The sequence below is a fragment of the Plectropomus leopardus genome, chromosome 16 (assembly GCF_008729295.1).
Source record: "Plectropomus leopardus isolate mb chromosome 16, YSFRI_Pleo_2.0, whole genome shotgun sequence".
Classification (NCBI taxonomy): domain Eukaryota; kingdom Metazoa; phylum Chordata; class Actinopteri; order Perciformes; family Serranidae; genus Plectropomus; species Plectropomus leopardus.
In genome coordinates this window covers 14,093,309-14,114,214 of record NC_056478.1, presented here as the reverse complement: position 1 = coordinate 14,114,214, position 20,906 = coordinate 14,093,309, and the positions used below count along the sequence as shown (strand labels likewise).

At 39.3% G+C, this 20,906-nt stretch overlaps 2 protein-coding genes across 3 annotated transcripts in view; one reads left to right on the top strand and one right to left on the bottom strand.

Moving 5' to 3' along the window:
• The first annotated feature begins 1,647 nt into the window (after positions 1–1,647).
• zbtb2b (zinc finger and BTB domain containing 2b) lies at positions 1,648–16,283 on the top strand. The gene is made up of 3 exons (XM_042503149.1): positions 1,648–2,476; positions 8,338–8,518; positions 10,177–16,283. Exons 2-3 carry the CDS (start codon positions 8,346–8,348, stop codon positions 11,591–11,593), a joined length of 1,590 nt encoding a protein of 529 aa, XP_042359083.1. The 5' UTR covers positions 1,648–2,476; positions 8,338–8,345; the 3' UTR covers positions 11,594–16,283.
• Positions 16,284–18,533: 2,250 nt separating this feature from the next.
• akap12b (A kinase (PRKA) anchor protein 12b) overlaps positions 18,534–20,906 on the bottom strand; it is a 54,964-nt gene continuing 52,591 nt past the window's right edge. For both annotated transcript variants that reach the window (XM_042503109.1, XM_042503110.1), the window contains one exon: positions 18,534–20,789. The gene's annotated coding sequence lies outside the window, so the exon portion shown is untranslated. The remainder of the gene's footprint in view (positions 20,790–20,906) is intronic.

Here is a 20,906-nt window from a genome sequence, read left to right as displayed (position 1 = left end):
CTTTCTTGGTAAGCTACCCATCCATCAGTAGTATACCCACTTCATCAACTACACAGCTGGCCAGACAGCAGATAATCTATTACCAAAACATGATAATCTTGTACTTATAGTGACACACAGACTACAAACTATGAACCAGTAAATACCAGTGACCAGTATTGTCTGGTAGCACTGCAACAATTAATAACTTGGTTGTCAACATTAAATTAATGCTTACCAACTAACAAGTAAGCACTAAGCTTATTAACTAACCAACTAACTAATAATTGATTAATCAATCTGAATATTTTTAAGGGCAAAAGGCAACAACAAAAAGTCTGATTCCAGCTTAATAAAGTAGTGAAGAAACCAGAAAATATTCACATTTATGACAGTAAACTTAATATATTTGGGTTGTTGACAAAACAAGGCATTTTAAAATGGCATCTTGGGCTTTGAGAAACACTGATCAACATTTCTCGATTACATGTTTTTATACACAAAACAACTAACTGGTTAATCGAGAGAAGAAAAAAATCCTTAGTTGCAGCCCTTATCTGATTTGAACGGTCAGACGTCAATTGAACCTGTATTCAGTATCTACTGTCATACAGTTAATGGGAGGTTATTACATTTATATACTACATCAACAGCAACAATGATCCTAATACAGGGGGACAGGACAGTTTCCCCTATTTGCAAATATCATTCATATCCTAAATGTGATAAATTTCCTTTAAAAATGAAGGCATAGGGGACTTTATAATTGCCTTTGTGTATGAACTGTAAATTTATGGTGATGAAGTGGTAGAAGCAGGGTTTCTGGCACGTCACCTACCTCCAAGGTGCATGGACAAGCCAAATAAATCAAAAGTGGTCGAAACTCCACCATCACTTTAAAGAAATTAAAACCAACTTTATGGCAAGACCAATGCACCAAAGTGTTGCTGGAGGTTCGACCACTAGTGGTAAAATGGTAAAAGAACAGTCACAATAACAGATAACAAAATTATGGTTAAAAAAAGAAGAAAATTATATCGATCTTATGAGGTAAAATTACTGTCTAGACGGTCTAAATTACTGGCCTCTGCCTCACTCGACACTCAAAACTAAGACAACTTAAATTTTTAGTGTGTCTGTTTTTTGTCAGCCTTCAAGTAGTAGTGTACTAGTTTACTAGTCTGAGAGATCAAAACTTAGGAGAATAAAACAATTTAAATAATATCTAGAAAGAGTTAAACTTACTTTGATGGGCCAACCAAAAGTGTTGAATAGTGCTTATAAAAACGTTTTTTTTTTTTACATCTATGGTGGGCTATTATTTAAGAAGTGACATTGTCATGACCTCAGGTTGTAAGATTTTGATGGCTTGTTTCATTTATCATTATAAATATTATGTCTGTAACTCATAGGTTATGCAAGATTTAAATCATCAAAATTATTATTTTACAGAATTTTTTAATCACTTTAATAACTTTTACTTTCACTTCTTTGATCCATTTTATTTAGTTTTACTTTTTTCTTTGTTTTTTCCCTCCTTTTTTAAAGGTAATTTTCTTGAACAATTAAACTTTATTTATTTTTTGCTAAAATCTGGGTAATTTCTTCTGAAATTACTCTTTGCCTTCTTCCCATGTTTTAGAAAAAAATCAATCCAATTTGCTCAGGTTTCAAAGAGTTAATATGTTGGTGGCTTGTCTTTGCCTATTTATCATCATAAATACTGTGATTCAAAGGGGGAAAGTAACTTCATAATGACCAAATAGTTTTTGATATCTGGGCTATTCAAATATATAATTGATTTTATTAAGGCTACGAGATTGCTTTGATATTGATATATCCTATACTATTATATGAAAATATTTAAAATGTAGCCGGTCCGCCAACATAAAATTTTGTATACTTCCTTTAACTTGTTGAAAACCCGGCTCAGCTTCAATCGAAAATGCAGATGCAAATGTGGAGCGACTGGTGCAAAGCGATGTTATTTCGTTATTTCAGTGACAGAGGGGACACACACACACACGCACACACACATTAAGCTTCACTCACTGTCACACCAGTGTTTCATGTTTAACGTGTCGTTAACGGCAGACACACAGCGGCTATAAACTACCATACGGTGAGTCAGCGCAGCCATTAATGTTCAAACTCACCGGCTGTCAGAAAAAAACTGGCTACAAGCGGAGGTTGATGATCTCACGGCGGTTACACAGTGCGGGAAATTAACGTTAACTCAACCGCCCCCTTGCTCAACGGATTTTTCAACGGCTGTTTTTTTTTTTTTTTTTTTTTTTTTTTTTACCCACAGTCATGTGATTGTAACGTAAAACCCCTAACCGGAAAACAACGACGGACGACCCTCTCCGCCGCCAACGAATGCTGCGTTTGCGAGGAACAGTACGAGCTGCTGCGAGCCCAGAGAGGACGGACGAGTCCCCGGTAACAAACAAACAACGGCGACACGGCAAACTCCACGGATTTCACCCGAGCGCAGGTACGGCTGTTCGTGGATACACACTCACCGGTTCGTTTACCGATACTGTTGCGTTATTCGGCTACTTGTGTGCGCTTTGGCTAACTGTATTTGTCACGGGGAAGTTAAAAGAAACGCGTTCGTGACCAGCCCCATCCCCCTGCGTCTCGCGCTCCCTCCCTCGCTCTCTTTCCCCGCACGAGTGTGTGTTGTGTACGCGCGCCCGCGTGCGTGCATGTCCGTTTTCTCGCGCTAGCAATAGCAACCGAGAGACCCGAGGCAAAGGGCGACAGTGAAGTTGGTTTCAGCATCATAGCTAATAAGGGGAGAGTTAAGGGAAAAGTAACTTTGCTGAGCGACTGATTGTCAGCTCTTTGCGCCTCTTTTTATTGTGAAAGCGTGTTAAACATTTAAGGTAAAGCCCCGACGCTGGCTGAAACCCACTTCACATTTGTGAAACCTTTAACCACTTAGTTTAGTCTTGTCAAATTCGAACTAGATTAAGCCAGAGAGGCCAAAGAGTATTTGAAAACATGGTGATTAAAATCTATATTCTATTTGTGAAAAAGCAAAAAAAAAGGAAGATTTCCATGTATTTTTTCACATGTAGACCATATTAGACCAGGTCTAGATAAAAACAAATACTATACTTAGTCTTGTCAAACCTGGACTGCATTATTTCAGAAAGGCTAAAGATTATTTCTAACATAGTGTCAGATTTGTGATACCTATAGGCCCACTCTATTTGTGAAAATGCAAACAAAGGACGATTTCCCTGCTTTTATCACATGTTGACCACATTAGACTAGGTCCAGTTCAATAACCATTATACTCAGACAGGTTAAACCTGGACTAAATTATCCCAGAGAGGCCAAAGATGATTTGACACACAGTTTTAGTTGTTTGGTTTTTGACAGAGACCATGCCCAATTTGGTATACTTTTCAAAAATGCAGACATTTTACTTATTTTTCTTGCATTTCACACATACAATATTGGTTTCTCAAATTTGTGATTAAATAATGTGAAGCCTCTCTGGGATAATCTAGTCCAGGTTTCACCTGTCTAAGTATAGTGGTTTACGGGAGGGACCTGGTCTAATGTGATCAACATGTGATCAAAAGCAGTGAAATCTTCCTTTTTTGCATTTTCACAAACAGAATGAAGATTTCATGAATCTGAAAGTGGGTTTCAGAGGGCGTCGGGGCTTTATATTAGATGTTTAACATGCTTCACAGCAGTAAGAGGTGCAAAAAGCTGAGGATCGATCACTTAGCAATGCAAGTTACTTTAACCTTAACTCTCCCCTTATTAGCTGATCGGAAGCTACGAACTGGAAGCGAACTTCATTGTCGTAGGCAGAGGCAGGAGTCAGTCTAGGCGCCTCGATTTGTATGCGCCTTGTTTAAACGCTTTATGCACATTAGCTGTTATTTTCTCAACTGTTTTATTACCATCGCGTGTTCACCTTCCTCACGTATTCTCCTCCACAGATAGTTTTATGGGTGTATTTTCAGAATAAAAGAATATCGCACTACGGAAGTAACTGTTCCACGTGTCTACATCACATCAGGGGCGGTGCTTTATTGTCGCAAACAAGTTAGTATTGATTAACACATGGTGCTGTGGCTAACTTACTGGATCATGTGGATACAGGCTGAATTCACATTTGCAAAAGTTGTGTCAGTCAGGCACATATTTTTTTTAATACTTTTGCAGAAGTCTTTTAAAGATCTGTAGACAACAAACATACATGTTGGAGGCTCTGTGGCTGAGGGAAACCATGCTTGTTTCCTTGAGTCACGCTACAAAACTTAACTCTTTCTAGGACAATGTAAATCCCACAATAAAAGACAGAATGTGATATGCCATCCCAAACATCTGGGAAACAAGCCAGACTAAACACGAAGGATAAAGAAACTAGCATAAAGCCATACAAGAGATTGATGTACATACGGTTGGGCCTAAAGGCTATTTGTCCAATTAAATCAATATTGTGATATGAGACTAGATATTGTCTTAAATTTTGGATATTGTGATATACGTTTTAGCCTGTCTTTTCTTGGTCTTATAGCCTGCATTGCAGTAAAGTGATGTAATTTTCTTAACCTACAGGCTGTACATGTTTTATTTTTTTTTCTACCCACTTAGACATTATACCCTCATTACATATGATTATTTAGGATTATTAAGTCTCATTGTGTGAATATTTTGTGATAGCACCAATAGTCAAAGCTACAATGTCGATATTTGTTTTTCTCCTTGTCACCCAGCCCTAGGTGTAAAGCTAATATTGATATGGAAATCAATTCAGTGGAAATTTGGATCTTTCTTTGGTTGGCTGAAGGAAATAGCATTTAGATGTGGAGCAGCTGGCACTGAGTAGGCTATGGGTATATCTTGTGCTTCAGTCACATGTTGTTAAATGCTGGTTTGAAAACCAACTGAAAATTCTGTATATAAGTTGTTGGGATTTTTTTTTAAAGGAAAAGATCTGGAGCTCACTTTAATGTGAACAGCAATAGCTTCCTTTTAGGGGTGAAACGGCTCATGATGAAGAAGTAGGAATTAAAGCACAAAAGGGTTGTAATCATTAATTTAAAAATGTATGTTTGTTGGATGTATTGGGATGCTGCGGTGTTGGGTGAGCCGCTGCAGGCTCAGCATACAGTACTGAAAAGATGAGTACACTCTGTTACAAGTTTTTTTTATATATATATCTATAAAGCCATTAAATAAATCCTACCATCATGAAGGTTTTAATCAGTTATTGAGTTGTTTTGTAGTTGTGTTGGTTCAACTTTATTGTCATTTTAGGGCTATGATGAAGCTGAATGCTATTGACAGGTATTTCTGATATATAGTACTATCAGCGCTGGGAAAATTACATTTGAAAGGTAATGTGTCACAGACTACTAGTTAACTTATCAGCTTACTACATTTGATTACTTTTCTAACAAATGTTTAAACCTGGGCAATAAAGCTGAAAAATGTTCAGAAATATGCCAAGAGAAGGTCTCCCTGCACGGCAAAAAGATGCTGTCTTAATGTTATATTCTACCGATAAACTCTTCCTGAAAAGAATATATTGAGATAAAACCTCTTCGTAATCACCAGCATTTTGATTAGTAACTGTAATTATGATTTAATCACATTTTATTTCTCAGTAACTGACTACAATTACATTTTGTAACTTAATCACAGGTAGGTTACTCCACCACACTGAGTATAGTATTTAATTATATCATGATCAGTTATATCTGCTGATTATTTGCAATGAAATGTCAGAAAATAGTGAAAAGTTCCTTTAATTTCTTATTTAATTTTCTGCACATTAAATTGCAAATAGTTTTGTCTGACCAGTAGTCCAAAACCGAGCGATGTTCCCTTTACTGTCACATGTATTAGAAAAGCTGCAAATTTCACATTTGAGAGACTCAAAGCATTTTTTCAAAAAAGAGTCAGCTATTATTAAAATAGTGTTAGACTGATTTAATGTCAGTTACTTAATTGATCAATTCGGCTCTCAGATTTAGTCTGCTCACTGATATAAATTAGGTGTACTGAATAATCCCACCCTCAGTATAATGCAGGATTTATTGAGGTACTGCATTATTTCTAGCTCGGTGTACCAAAAAACTGGCACTGTGTGGACATCGAAGTAACGGTTGACGAGTATTTAACATCTTGAGTGACTGTTGCTGCCGTCTCCCCCTTGCACAAGATGCGGAAACCGAGCCCTTTCCTGCAGCGCTGTGGTGCCAACATCTTTGCACTCTGACCTCTCTGATGAAATACATGTGTGCAGGGGGCTTTGTCACTGTTTTTGTAACCAGCATGGAGATACGCAGGGACATAAATTTCTGATTATCTGAGGTAAATTGGCTGATGAGGTATCCATCACGTCCCCGTCCTCATACCTTGGAGCAGTGTGGTGTGGAGAAAGTGTTGGAGAAACGAGGTTCACTCTGCCCACAGGCTGTTTCCATTCTCTATTGGAGGGGGGTAGAACCAGTTCTGCTCGAGGAATGTGTGTCGACACCCATAACCCTGATCATGTGATGGCCTGAAGCCCTTGTAGTCCTGCAGTGACCTTAAGGGTCAACGACACCCATCTGATTGGTCAGCCGAACGCGCATAGCTCTGAGATGTCCCCTGAGATTGAGTTTGGACAGATTGGGCTGCATCTGAACCAAGTCATGCAAAAGGATGTGTCCTAAAAGTTTTTAAAGAGACAGGAGCTGTAGTGATAATAAATTCTACTTTACATACTTGTTTTCAGTGCCTCTCTCACTGATATTTTGGGGCTGGAACTCAACTGTAGCTCGATTTATGTGAGAACCTGACGTCAAAGTGGATATCTTTTTAAAGAAGAATGAACATTAGAGGGGTCCTTAGAATAGATTTAACTCTTTTTTTTAGAGTGTGTGACAGAAATTGAACAATGTTTTGTAATTAGCTTGAGTCTTTACTAGGGCTCGGCATTATATTGAGATTATATCGATAACAATTTTATTAGATTAAATACTGTCTTGGATTTTAGATATTGTTATATTTTTTATGTTTCTTTTCCTGGTTTAAAGACTGCGATAGAGTAGGGATGCACGACAATATCTGCATATCATCGGTATCGGCAGATATTAGCTTTCAAAATGAATTATTTCAGTGGCTAACGTGCTGATTTATACTAATGTCACAAAACATGTGTTACTGACAAAATAAAAAAAAAATCAACCCTGAGTTGAAGTATTTTTCTTATTTTGCACAATTGATAAATGTTATGCATTTTATTTTATGTCTCCGTCTGCTGGCTGGCCATCACGATGAGAGCGTGCTGTTTATTCCACTACAGAAGAGACTCGATGATCACTAAAATAAGGCAGGGAAAAAAGTGGACATATCAATATTGATATCAGTTATTGGCTAAATGAGTTGTTTTCTGCAGTGTAATTAACATTATATTGTACATACTCTTATAGTGATGGCCCACCAGCAGATGGAGACATAAAATAAATGCTTCTAAATGTATACTTTATTAATTCATTGTGCAAAATAAGATAAAGAATTCAACTTGAGGTTGATGTTTTGTACATGCTCACTTTGTCAATTAAAAAAACATGTGGGTTTGTGATATCAGCAGAAATCAGCAGACAGGCCAATTTCCGGTATTTCATTTTAAAGCCAATATGTGCTGATACCAATGATGTGCCGATATTATTGTGCAACCCTAACTTTTATTTTTATTTTTTTGAAAGACCACAATCCAACACGCTTCCAATGATAATGCATTTCAAACATTAATGCACAGAGTAGGGACTTTAACTGTGGCTTAATGTGAAGCTGGTAACCGTTTCATTCTTAATGAAATGTATTCTTGTCGTAAGAGGTCAATAAGGAAACCCCACTGTCTGTGTACTAAGCTGGTTTTAACTATGAAGGCAGCTTGCAGAAGAAACAGCCTGAACACTCTGGCTGTCACTGATTTAAAAGGATCTGCTGTTTGAAGTTTATTCACTTTGATAATGTTTCGCACACCTGATGTCCTGGAAGAAATTTGAATTCACAAATGACCTATTTTTGCTTTTGATTTTAGTGCAAAACATGTCACTTGCACTATACTATGATCAAATTAGACTGGGATGTTGTTGTGTCGCTGAGCAACACGATTAATTGGCCTAATTTTCTGTGACATTAATGCCAGACAAATCAAATCGTCTCCAATGTCTCAAAATGGTTTTTCACTGTTTCAAAGTTAGCCTTTACAAGGTCGTTAGATCACCCCCGTCAGCCTGACACACTGTGGTCACAATAAACTCCGGTCTCCTTCCAGACAGGAAACTCATTGCTGTTTTGTGTGTGTGTGTCTGTGCTCCTTTTGTGCAGGTTGAAGAATGGAGTTGGCCAACCATGGTCTTATCCTGCTGCAGCAGCTTAACGCTCAGAGGGAGTTTGGCTTCCTGTGCGACTGCACCGTGGCTATCGGAGATGTCTTCTTCAAAGCCCACAAAGCTGTCCTCGCCGCCTTCTCCAACTACTTCAGAATGCTCTTCATCCATCAGGACAGGTACAGGACGTGTTGACAGTGGTATCGGACGCAAGCTCAGTACCAGGCTAAGACATATTTTTGTCGCCATCTCAGAGAATTTACCCGGCTCTACACTACACTACAGGCAAAAACTACAGCTACTGTGTCAATGTTAGACATTGTTTGACGCCTATCGAAACAGGTTAGAGCAGCCGCACTGCCCACATGAGCAGCGCGCTCAGGTACAACTAGAGATTCACAGTCTCGCCTATTTTATCCATTAGCAGTGCAGTTTCAATATCTATATGTGTAAAATATCTCACAGATATTAGAAAAAATATATTAACTTATTTTTTTTAACTCAACACTTCTTGATTCCCTATCAAATTAAAAGCCCTCTAGCTTTTCTGTCAGCAGAATATCCTCGTTTATTAACACAAGGCTTTCATTGTGGCTTTTATATGAGGCAAACTTCATGTAGAAAAATAAGGATGGCAGACAGTGGCGCCAATAAAAAAACGCTGTCTGTGTGAAATTCACACATTCGTGAGCCGCAGCAGTTCAGCATGTAGCCGTCGTACACAGGTGCAGGTAGGCAGCGTGGTCCAGGCGTCATTGTGCTCATGTTGTCAAACACTGAAGGTTTTTTTCTCTATAGTTCATCTCTGGACTGTATCTTAATCTTTCTAGTATGTTGATTCACAATTAATGTCATTGTTCGATCAGTGGAACAGATCGAGGTGCCAATTTGAAGAGTCTGTAAGGGCATTAACATCAAAATCTGATCATTTGTTATGGCAAGGTTTCCTCCCCGAAGGATGTACAGTCCTAAACAGATCTAGGTCACATCCTCACTTGTATGATGTAAAATGCCATTTTAAAATGAAAAACAAGAGGCACATTGTCTATTAATGCAGTTGATAGGTTTGATACACAAAATTAAAAAAAATTGGGCCAATGATAAGGGCAAACTGTTATTGAAAATATAATGAGTATAACAGTTCAAGGTGTCTGAAAACCGATAAGGAGACGTTGCAATGCAAACATGGCGACATATCAGAGCAGTAATGGTGTTTTTCCTTACCTAAACCTGAACAAAACCCTTAGCCCTAACCCTAACCACTGTGCTCACATTAACAGGGGGGAAGACACTACTAGATATTGGAACACATTTCAATACACCACCAGGCGGGTTTATCATCCATCACCAGAGGAAACCATAGAAACGAGAAAGGAGTATCCATCAAGAAGGATAATATCACAATATGTAGACAGACTTGGCTATAATGTTTAAGCTTGTCACATCGTGACCTGTGGGACCAAATCGGGAAGCAAACAGATGTCGTCATTTCCAAAAGTCTCTATTTCTAGCCGTCCAGACTAAAACACCAGCCCAAACTAAAGCAGGGGCCACAGCGTTTGAAAAGGTCTCTGGTTTAGGGGTTTAGTAATGTTGCCGCTAGATGTAAACGTAGCAAATGCTGGTGTTTTTTAAACAAAAACATATAAGTGTGGACGTAGTCTCATTCACATGCAAGTTTCCAGCAACCTGTGACGAGAAACATAAGCAGATTTTCCTCATATCGTGAAAAAGTGAAGAGCCGTCACTGCTGATGATAACGGACACATCATCTAATAGCACCAAGATCCGAGACATCGTCAGTTCACTAGTTAACTGTAATGTCTTTGTGTTTCAGTGACTGTGTGCGCCTGAAGGCTGCTGACATCCAGCCAGATATCTTCAGCTACCTCCTCAACCTGATGTACACAGGCAAGCTCGCACCCCAGCTGATAGACCCCGCACGGCTGGAGCAGGGGGTCCGATTCCTGCACGCCTACCCGCTCTTACAGGAGGCCAGCCAGTCCGTGTATTCACACGCTGAGCAGCACAGCATCAACCTCTCCACCTCCCTCTACGGCATCCAGATCTCTGACCAACAGGTAGGGCTGTCCGCTAGACTGCCCGCTCGACGGCAGCTCTCCTCGCCTTTCGACATGGAGCAGCTGAGCTCAGAGGGGAAGTATCCGTCCACGCCAGCCACCACGGCTCCATACGCGAATTCATTACTGTCCAAGATGGCTTCTTCACCACCGGACGCAGAGGCCTCAACCAGCGGCACCAAGCCTACAGTAGACGAGGCGGGGATGGACTTGCTAAGTGCAGATGGTTCCTCAGCAAGCGCCATCCTCCACGTAAAGCCGAGCATCATGAAGAGGAGCTCCTCCTTCAGGAAGCATTACTCCTGTCATCTGTGCAGGAGTCGATTCACCCAGAGGAGTCTGCTGAGAGAGCACCTCCTCCAACACAACCAGGCGCTGCAGGCGCCAGCTGAGCCCAGCAGTGACCTCTCACCTGTCATGGCTGGAGAAAACAGCATGCTCGAGTTAGAGGGCGCCCTGAAGGGAATGAAGGCGGGGTCAAGTACCTCGGCCGCCACCACAGCGGTGGAGATTATCAGCGACAGCGAGCAAACGCCTGTTTCAGGCACCAACTCGGACTCTCCCCGAGCTGAGGTGTCCACATCCAGCTGGGGGGCGGGAGGATTAAACTCTCAGGCAGACACGCCGCCTCCGTCAGACATCGCGGACATCGACAACCTGGAGAGCGCTGACTTGGACAGGGAAGTAAAACGGCGGAAGTACGAGTGCTCCACCTGCGGGCGCAAGTTCATCCAGAAGAGCCACTGGCGTGAACACATGTACATCCACACGGGCAAGCCCTTCAAATGCAGCGCCTGTGGCAAGAGCTTCTGCCGGGCCAACCAGGCGGCCCGCCACGTGTGCCTGAACCAGGGCGCCGACACCTACACCATGGTGGACCGACAGAGCATGGAGCTGTGCGCCGCAGGCGATGATGCCAGCCAGATGGAGGCGATGTTCATGGGCTCATCGAAGCCTTACAAGTGTAACATTTGTGCGACCACCTTCTCCAGTCCCAACGAGGTGATCAAACACTTGTGCTTTACTCAAGGGGGGTTAGTGGGGCTGCAGGGGAGCCCGGGCGCCGGGATGCTGCTGCAGCGTGAAGAGTTTTCCAAAGACGAAGGCTCTGATTTGTCCAACTCTGGCACCCCACTGGAACCCATAAAGACTGAGGAGATCCTTGTAGAGTAGTGCCAAAACTGTCTATTTGTCTTTTTTTAACATGTTTGTTTACTTTCTAAATTATGGCCAAAGGATATATTTGGCATTTTTCAACCAGGACCCTGTTTTCCCCATATATTCATGTCTAACTGACTGATGTGAACAACAATTTTTGAAATTGGGCCAATATTGAAAGGGAGGGCAGCTGCTGTGCAACGATGAAAACATAAGGAGCAATTGAACCCGGCCACAGTATCTCCATTAAAAGTGGTTATTTTTCACAACAGACAGGCTCAGATTGTAATTTTAGTGCCTGAAGAATCTCTTCACCTGTTGCTTGATCCTGTCTGTTTGTTGTTGTCTCATCAAGTGGAAGTCTCACTCTGAAATCTCTCAAGATGTGACTTGTTGCAGGAAGACTTAGAAATGTGAGCAAAAGAAAGAGTAACCAGAGCTTGTTCACCCTCTCTCTCTCTCGCTCTCATCTCGTCGTTAATTGCAGAGAATATTTTTGTCTGGTTACACATCTGTTGGTTTATTTAGCTTTTTTTCTGTTTGCTGCGCACCATTCGGGTTACTCGTCTGGTAAGAGATAGCCAGCAAATGTTAGTGAAGCCACTGATTCTACAGTTAGTGTCAAAAATGACCCAACATCGCTGCTGTGGAAACATTGTGCCCGTCCTCCAGGCTCCCTCCTGCCTGCCCCTTTCAGTAAATGGCTCAGTTTTGAGTTACCTTACATAGTGAGCGATGCTAAAAGACTTGTTTTCGGTCAGAATGTAGCCGTTTACTCACCGGGGTGATCCGCGTCGGGAGACTGGAGGGTGGTTTCAGTGTTCCTGTAGCAATGTGTTCTGGCACCGTGAAGGCCTTCCCAGTTGATCACCCAATGAGCGTCCTTGATGCTGCTGGCCGGCATCAACATGTGGAATCAAGATATTTACGTCACAAAACAAACTGTCACCACCTCTAAATAGAAAGTGCTGAAATGCAATGCTAAAGCTTACGGAGGCAATGACGCGTCTGACTAAAAGGAAAAGGCTTCACTTTTTTTCCTCCCCAGTTAGTGACCAGTTAGTGGGTGTCAGGCTATTGAAAGCAGAAGAAACTGGAACTGACGTCCTTAGTAGGCGCTCTTCATCCAGATACTCCGGCTCAAATTAATAAGCTCGGCTATTGAATCCAAAGGCCTTTTTCCACAGTGTTGAAATCAGCTAAATAATCATTAGGACATTAAAAATCTGTAACATAACATCTTCTGTAAACAAATCTGGTTACTTCTCTCTCCAGCTCACATTACCGTTTTTTGTCTACGTGCAGCAAGTCTCATCTTGTAAGATGTGTAAGAACGCCACTTACAATAACAATCTGAGTCTGTGGCAAAAAAAACTACTTTTAATTGAGATACAGTGAAGGTGCTCAGTTGCCCCACATGTTTACATGACGGCCATTTGCTCGGCTGATGCCCTCTCACTCAAAACTGGACCAATTTCAAAAAATGTTTAGTCACTGAGACACAGACATGGGAAAAAAAGGGCCCGGGCTGAAAAATGCAAATCTATCCTTTAATAGTTAAGCTAAAGGTGAAGTTAGTCAGGGTATGTATGTATGAGGTTCTCAGTCTACTAAAAACTGTTTTTTTTTGGGGGGGGGAGTACAGTATTTTGGACTTTTTTGGCCCTGAGTAAGACAAAAAGTGAATATAAAAGTAAAGTAAGTAGTGCTCTAGAATTAAGTCAACATCATTAGAAAAGCAAATAACATTAACATTAAACCCGAGACTAAGTTAAACACCAATGAGGGAGATGAAGTCACTATAACTTGTTTCATGTCATCATTTTATTGTCTGTGCACATTGGATTTAGACTCTCACATGTCGTGTCGCACCACATTGTTTCTTCTAAAGAGCTAAAGTTGCTGCGCAGGCAGACTTTGAGTATAAGAGGAAGAGGAAGCTGAGGCAGTTCCGGAGGACGCAGTGTGTTGTGAGATGAGTTTGCTGTGCTAAATTTGAGGAGGAGAAAGTTGTGAACTATTAACAATCCCTCTGGAGCTGCACAGAGGAGCTGTTTCTTCTTGGTCATAAGTGAGAGGCTTAATCTGCAGATCAGTCATGGATTATAATTTCAGCTAAAAGCACACAATATATTCAGACCTGAGACAATCTGACCTGATATGCAGGGAAAGTACATTCGTCTTCCACTCATGTTTCAGTTGGCTCTTGAATTGTTAAGTGCTGACCATAATTTGCATCCTTTGCAGTTGTTTTATTCTGTGTTTTGTTTCCTGTGCTAAGTGTGATTATAGTTCCTATGTCATTACACCAAATTAAAGCACAATTTGCTCTTCATAACACCAGTTTGGCCACAGTGAGTTACAAACAACAAGCAAAAGTATTCATTGTGTTTATAGTTGATTTCATTTTTTACTCTTTGGTTACTGATTGAAGAAGCATCGTGCTCCATTTAGACACACAAAGCTTGTTGGAAGGCTGTCCTCTAAATCTTGTCTCAGAGTAATTTGCTTCAGTCTACTTAAAAAAAGCCCTTCATTTTTGCTCGCCATGCTTTTCTATGTTCATATACAATGCTATATTTACAAAGATTATATTGCAAAGGTTTATATATATTAGTAGACAAATAGCTCTCAAAATAGGATTACATTTGGCTTAGGAAAAGTTGATATATTAGGGATGGGCATGACAAATGTATAGTTAATTTCTTTAAGAAATAGGTAAAAAGGAAAGATTGTTTGGGATTTTAAGTCTCCTCTCCTCAAATTTGTGCCAATTGCTAACCTTATTAATTTTTTGCAAAGGGAAAAAGTTTCTCTGTACTGTTAAGAACTTTGGACAGTTAGATGTTTTTTAAAAAATCAGAAGTAGTATTTGCAACAGTGGTCATTTAAAGGAAAATATTGTGAAAGAAAGTATGCAGGTGAACATGTTGAACTATATATGATGAAGAGTTAGTGGAGGTCATAAAACTCAGGCAGTGAGAGGTAGCTTTAATAACAGGGTGGCATCTCTTTATGTATGGATATTAAAAAAAATAAATTATGACTAACAATAACCAATTATTTGGGATGACACATATACTTCCTAAAAACTACTGATGACTGGAAATTGTGAAAAATCTTTACATTTCATGTCAATGTGAAGAAGTTTTGTCTTGCTGAAGCACACATAACATCAAACACGTTTGGGATCTAAATGAAAAAATATGCTCCTATAAGGCTGATGTGGTCAGGTTTAAGCAAATTTAAAATCATTGTCTTTGTTTATTTTTTGTTTCTACAATTTTGAATATTATGAAGAATGCTATATTAGGGAGGCTTGTAAAACTGTCTTAACATTGTTATTGTTTCATCTAGTGGAAAATAAATTCTTCATTGTATTGTTACTGCAACAACATTGCCTTTTTTGCTGCAAAAACGAAGCAATCTGCAGGTCTTTTCATTGTTGAATCATCTGTCGATTACTTTCTTGATAACCGGATTAGTTGTTGGTCTATAAAATGTCAGAAAATGGTGGAAAATGCTCAAGATGACATCCTCAATTGTCTTGTTTTGTCCATAAGCCAACAATATTCAATTTGATTACAATTGAGACGTAAAGAAACCAGAAAATATTCACTCGTAAGAAGCTGGAATAGAGAATTTTGAGGGATTTTAACTTCAAAAGTGACTCAAGCTAATTAAACTATTATCAAATTGGTTGGCTAATAATTGATTGACAACTAATCAATTAGTTGTTGCAGCTTTCATAATAATAATACAATTTGCAATATCACTTTAAAACTGATAAGAAGTTAATTCATGTGTGTTATAGACAGTATTTTAAATGTAGTCTTTGGATTTATTGAATTGTTTCCATCTTTTTTAATTAATCAATATAAGAAAATGCCCATCCCTAGTATGTTTAATATGCATATTTGTTTTTGTTTTTTTGTTTGTTTGTTTTGTTTTGTTTCTTTGAGACAGTTTCACCCAGCCTGATTACAGTAAGGATGAGGCCCAGTTCCAATTTGGTATAAATGGGATTTTTGTAAATCCTTCAGTACTAAGTATTGAAAACAGTTGCTGTCGGGTGCAGTGAGCCCAGCGTTTCGCTAGATGGAGCTGTTTTTCTTTTGTCTACTCAGGTCTAGTGAGGAGGAAGGCTGTCAAATTTGAAGTAATATCTTGACCAGTGTTGTGTGGTGTTGACCTTGTTTGACATACATCAATTTGCCATCACATTTTGGTTGACATAAACACAAATGTCTGAATTTAATTGAAAAAGTGTTTCGCAAAAGCCAACGGATAGATTCTTGTTTGTGTCTTGATTCAAGCGTCTTTTGTCCAGGCAACTGAAATGCTGTACTACTGACGTTCATTTCTCAGAGCTCAGCTGATGCACAGAAACGTGCACAGCTTTATGAAAAGTCTAAATCCTTCCTCAGTTTGAGTTGTTTTCCTGCCACACCAGTCTTGTAACTTAATGGTTGTGTATGTGTGTCTTTAAACGTCTCAGGAAGATGAGAAGTTTGACATTGTCTATTCTGTCCACTGATGTTTATTCAAACAATAGCTTCATTTCAAGCTCATGATCCCGCTCCCCAGCGCCTGTCTGACATCTACTGTGATCAATCTGTGTTCTCAGGAATGTGAGTAATTTTCTGTATGAATAACTTTTTTTTTTCCAATGAAGGATGAACAATAAAACATGTCTTTTTATAAATGTGACTTTTTTTGGCTCGTCTTTACCTCAACAAAATGACATCAAAAGCTGCTTGGTAGTCTTTTTCTAAATCCATTTAGCATTTTTAATCACTATTTAAACAGTTAATACAGGGTTTATAGCACGCTATAATAGAATTGTAAGCTTATGAAAAGATGCCAGGTGTTTATTTGGCAAAAATTATACATTCTGATATGAAGATATATTTTATATTATTACACCTTAATATATTGTCATACATTGTAAGTTAACACAGACTCCACTCATGGGTCCCCACAGAAGGATTTATAGTCCTTGATAAACACATTTATACTGATATCTGCCCACAGCTTCCATATATTGTGCTATAGGTTTTTATTTAATGTCCCTACACTGTTTATCACGGTGTCCTTAGGTCCTTCAAAAGTCTTAAAAGGCATTGAAGTCATAAATCAAAAAGTAAGGCCTGAATTAGTATTTATTTGTCTCTAATCGATCTTTGAAGTCTTTAAAATGCTAAAATACGGGCAGTAGGGTTTAATGTTTTTTTAGAACATTGCATTGTATGATCACAAAATAGTTAACTTTTTTTCTTTTTTTTTTTTAAATAATTTACACCGGGGCACCTGGTGCATGGTGCCCCATGTATGGAGGCTGTGTCCTCACCGCGGGTTTGATTCCGGCCTTGGCGCTTTGCTGCATGTCATCCCCTCTCTCTCTCTCTCCCGCTTCCATGTTCAACCTTTCCTATGGAATAAAGGCATAAAAAGCCCCAAAAATAATCTTTAAATTAATGATAATAATAATTTATACCAAAAATGTTTTATGTTACTATATAATTTTTTTAAACTTCAGTTTTGGTTTTTGTTAAAAAAATGGTCTCTAATCTAAAATCTAATTTGCCTTGACTGTAGGAACCCCTAGCTCATAAATGCTAAATGGGGGTTAAAGTGTCAGTGTTAATGTGTATCAGTTACTCACCTCTTGTTTCGTTAAATTCATGAAGAAAACGTTGTTTGTCTCACATGCCTGCGGCAAACAAAGAATCAGCAGGCAGAGAAGTCCGAGGGGTCCATTTTAAACAACAGCAAAACTGTTTTTGCTCACAGGTTTAAGATCTACCGCTTTTTTCATGAACTAAATAGATCTATTTCTTTTAAATTTTAGTCACAAATTTCTTGAAGTCTTTGTTAGTGAGCACTTCTCCTTCTTCAAGCAAACCGCTCGCCTGACAGGTGTGGCACATCAAGCTGCTGATTACACAGCATCGTCACCACACAGGTGTGCCTGTGGGCGGGTCACAGTACAGGACCACTCTGAAATGTGCAGTTTGATAACACAAACACAGATTTTGAAGTGCTGTGGTACTGGCAGGCTGGCTAGTTGGATGTACTGCTAAAGTAATGAAAAAGACGCTGAACATGTCTCATAGTAGTGAAATGTAAATTCAGTTAGCGAGCATCAGCCCTGGTGGACATCTCCTGCAGTCTGCACGCCAATAATAAAACAAGCATGATGAAAGTGTTAGATCTTTAACTTAAACCTGTGAAAAATGGGAGCAAAATGGGTTAGACTTTCATTTTACGTTTAGTATAAATTAAAACACTTTTATAAAATCTCACACGCCGCATGCAGTGCAATCTAAGTCTCATTTATCCAGTTTGTTTGTGTTATTGTGTGACTTTGGTGAATCAAACAAACAGCTCCCATGTTCAGTGAGGTAAAAAAAATACTGTTTTGGAGTCAGTGGAGTCCAGCTTTGAAGAGTTAAGTTTCATTTTGTTCAGTTTCAGTTATTATAAATGCACTTATTTGGGAAGTTGTGACCATACAAATGGATAAGTAAAAGCTGGATTATCCTGCACAAGTTTCGTTTATGGTTGTTTTAAATATAGTTTTAAAGTTGTTAAAGGCAGACCCCAGTGACTTAAATGCAAGAATTTTCTCTGTTTTGGACTCTGCTCTCTGTGGACATGGGAGAAAAACAAAAGTGTCTTCATGAATTTAACAAAATAGGGTAGTAATTAATATACAAATACACAATAAAATGAGGTGGGTACCTGATATACAAATACTTAAGTATCACTAAAGATGAAACCCAACACTGACCCTTTAATCCCCACCCACTCCATTTACAAGCAGTGAAGAAACATTCAATAAATAATATATCATACTATAATACAAAGTATTTGTCAACAACTGCATTGATTTGTTTAATGTCTTTGTAGTGATTAAATATTAAATGATCCAGGGATGAAAACAAAGCACACACAGATTTTCTCTACCTTTATTGAATGAAATATAGACAAGTTTCTGTATCCTTACTATTAACAGCTTGGAAAATATAAAAGACCATTAAGTCCATGCTACATGAATATTATGCTAAATGGCTGCGGGTTATTAGTTAATATTACAACAATATGATTTTTAAGTACATACAGTAGGTATACAATCTGTACAAATGTTAACAGGTTCACAGTTAAGTGTGTTACAAAAAGCAGGGAGGACTGAAGTGGGCAGGTGCCCCGACTAAATGCTTTAAATTATGCAACAATAGCACAAGTCTTTAGCTCACACTGTCTTTTTTAAAATCATTCATTTTTTACATAAAGCAAGTGTGGATGTGACACACCCTCTAAAGTCAAAATAAAGGGAAGTGGTGACCTAACAGGGGTCCGAACTTCCTGATCTTTCTATTGTTTGGTCATAAAGCTGAGTGAAATGTGAGCTGCTTGTGTCAAATTAAAAATCAATCATAGAAGCACTCACAGTTATTTATCAATACGTCTGCATGATTGACACAGTGCAACTTTGCCAAATTTGGTAGGATGCAAACAAATACTGTAGTCACACTTTTGCTTTGGTGGATATAACTAGTCTTTAGGAATGTTTCGGATATTCCTCCAACCTAAAACATCTCCCACTTTGTTCAGGACCTCTCACAATGAAGCCCTGACCCCATGACTTAGGTTTGATGCATGACTCAAAGCAGCTGAGTAGGAATTTAATTGGATGCAACTGATGTCTCATCCTGTGAGCAATGGAAAATCCATGACTCCCTGATTGATCCTAACTCAATTTGGCTTTTAAATTAAGAGCAAAATGAGATTTGATTTTTATTTCTGGTACCATGCAGTCGATGTCTGCGCCTCTCTAAATCCCAGTGCCAGTTTAATAAACCTGAGCCATCGCGCTGAGTGAAGAACACAATGTGAAGGCAGGCACCACATGACTGGATTTAACATTTTCACACTTAAAACATACAGTCAAAACCGAAATTACACCGATGACTTAAGTGTGCACTACTTTTTGTAGGCAACAGAGGGCATTAACATACTGTCTTTGCACACAAATGATACATACAGTACACAGTAATTCAAAAACATGGCCATTAAACACTGATATGCTTCGTGTTTCTTACATGCGCTTGTCTTCCAGTGTTAAATCGGCCTTCGCACATCACTACCAAACGCCTCTGCCACATGATCAAATGAGGGTGTTATAATAGTTCTTTATTGTATTATTACATTAAAACAATGCGTAACAATGTTTATTTTTCACAGTAAATCAGGCAGTGATTGTTTGTCTTATCTACACAAGCTTATGTTGTTTGGGTGCAAAGTGAGAACACATTGTGACAAGAGCATTTCTAGCAGATATCGTCAAACTCTCTGCCTTCTGGTTGTTTTCTTCAGTCAGTGTTATCACTTACTGTCAGTGGAATCACACTTGTACCATGGTTTAGTTGAAATAATTATTGAATATGACAATTAAAAGCTGTGATACATCGGTCACTTTTATGCACATTTGTTCGGGGGACATTTTGATGGAAATTTTTCAGATGTTTCACCAAATCAGCTGTTAGATTTACTGTCATAATGTTGCTCAAAAGAATACCTGATGTATCACAGCTTAATGTGAGAGTTTAAAAACAACAAGGCATCAATGTACAAACAACAACACAATAATAACAAAATAAAGACTTAGGGGTGAATTAAAGGATACTCAAGATATAAATACAATATACACGATAATAATCCTCCATCTCTTCACCTTCTGACACCATCTCACTCTCCCTACTATACACATACAAACACACGCTCACACACACACGAACAGATTTGCACTCGACCAGGTAGCGGACTCTCGTCTGATGCAGCAAGGGCAATGGAAAAGTCACCGAGACACTGAACATACATCACACGGTGGGATGCTTCTGAGGCACAGGACATGCTTTAGTGTGTGTGTGTATGAGAGTGAGTGAGTGGGTGAGGATGCGGCGGTGGTTGGGACGTCACGTTGCGGTGACCGGGGCTGCAGGATGGGGGTGGGAGTACAGGTGGAAGGGGAGGTGGAGAGAATGGCGGAGCTGTTGCTCAGTCACTCAGTCTCTCTGGGCGGGATGGGTGGAGCCCAGTCTCAGTGTGTTACCACAGAGCAGCCTCTTTCTCTATCTCTCTCTCTCCCTCATCACTCACTTCCTGGTCCAGACGGTGCGTCTCCCAGGCATCAGTCTTGTATCTTCAGCTGTGGTTGAGATGAACAAAAAACAAGATGTTAGCATCAAGAAGAGACTGCATCTTTTCTTCTCTGGAAAAAAAAACATCAGAGTCTTTGTCCCTTGGTATGTTATGTTTTAGGACC

Coding starts and splice junctions, on each gene's coding strand:
- zbtb2b (XM_042503149.1), top strand. CDS start 8,346: ATGGAGTTGGCCAACCATGGTCTTATCCTGCTGCAGCAGCTTAACGCT. Junction 8,519..10,176: donor CTCTTCATCCATCAGGACAG/GTACAGGACGTG, acceptor TTTGTGTTTCAG/TGACTGTGTGCGCCTGAAGG.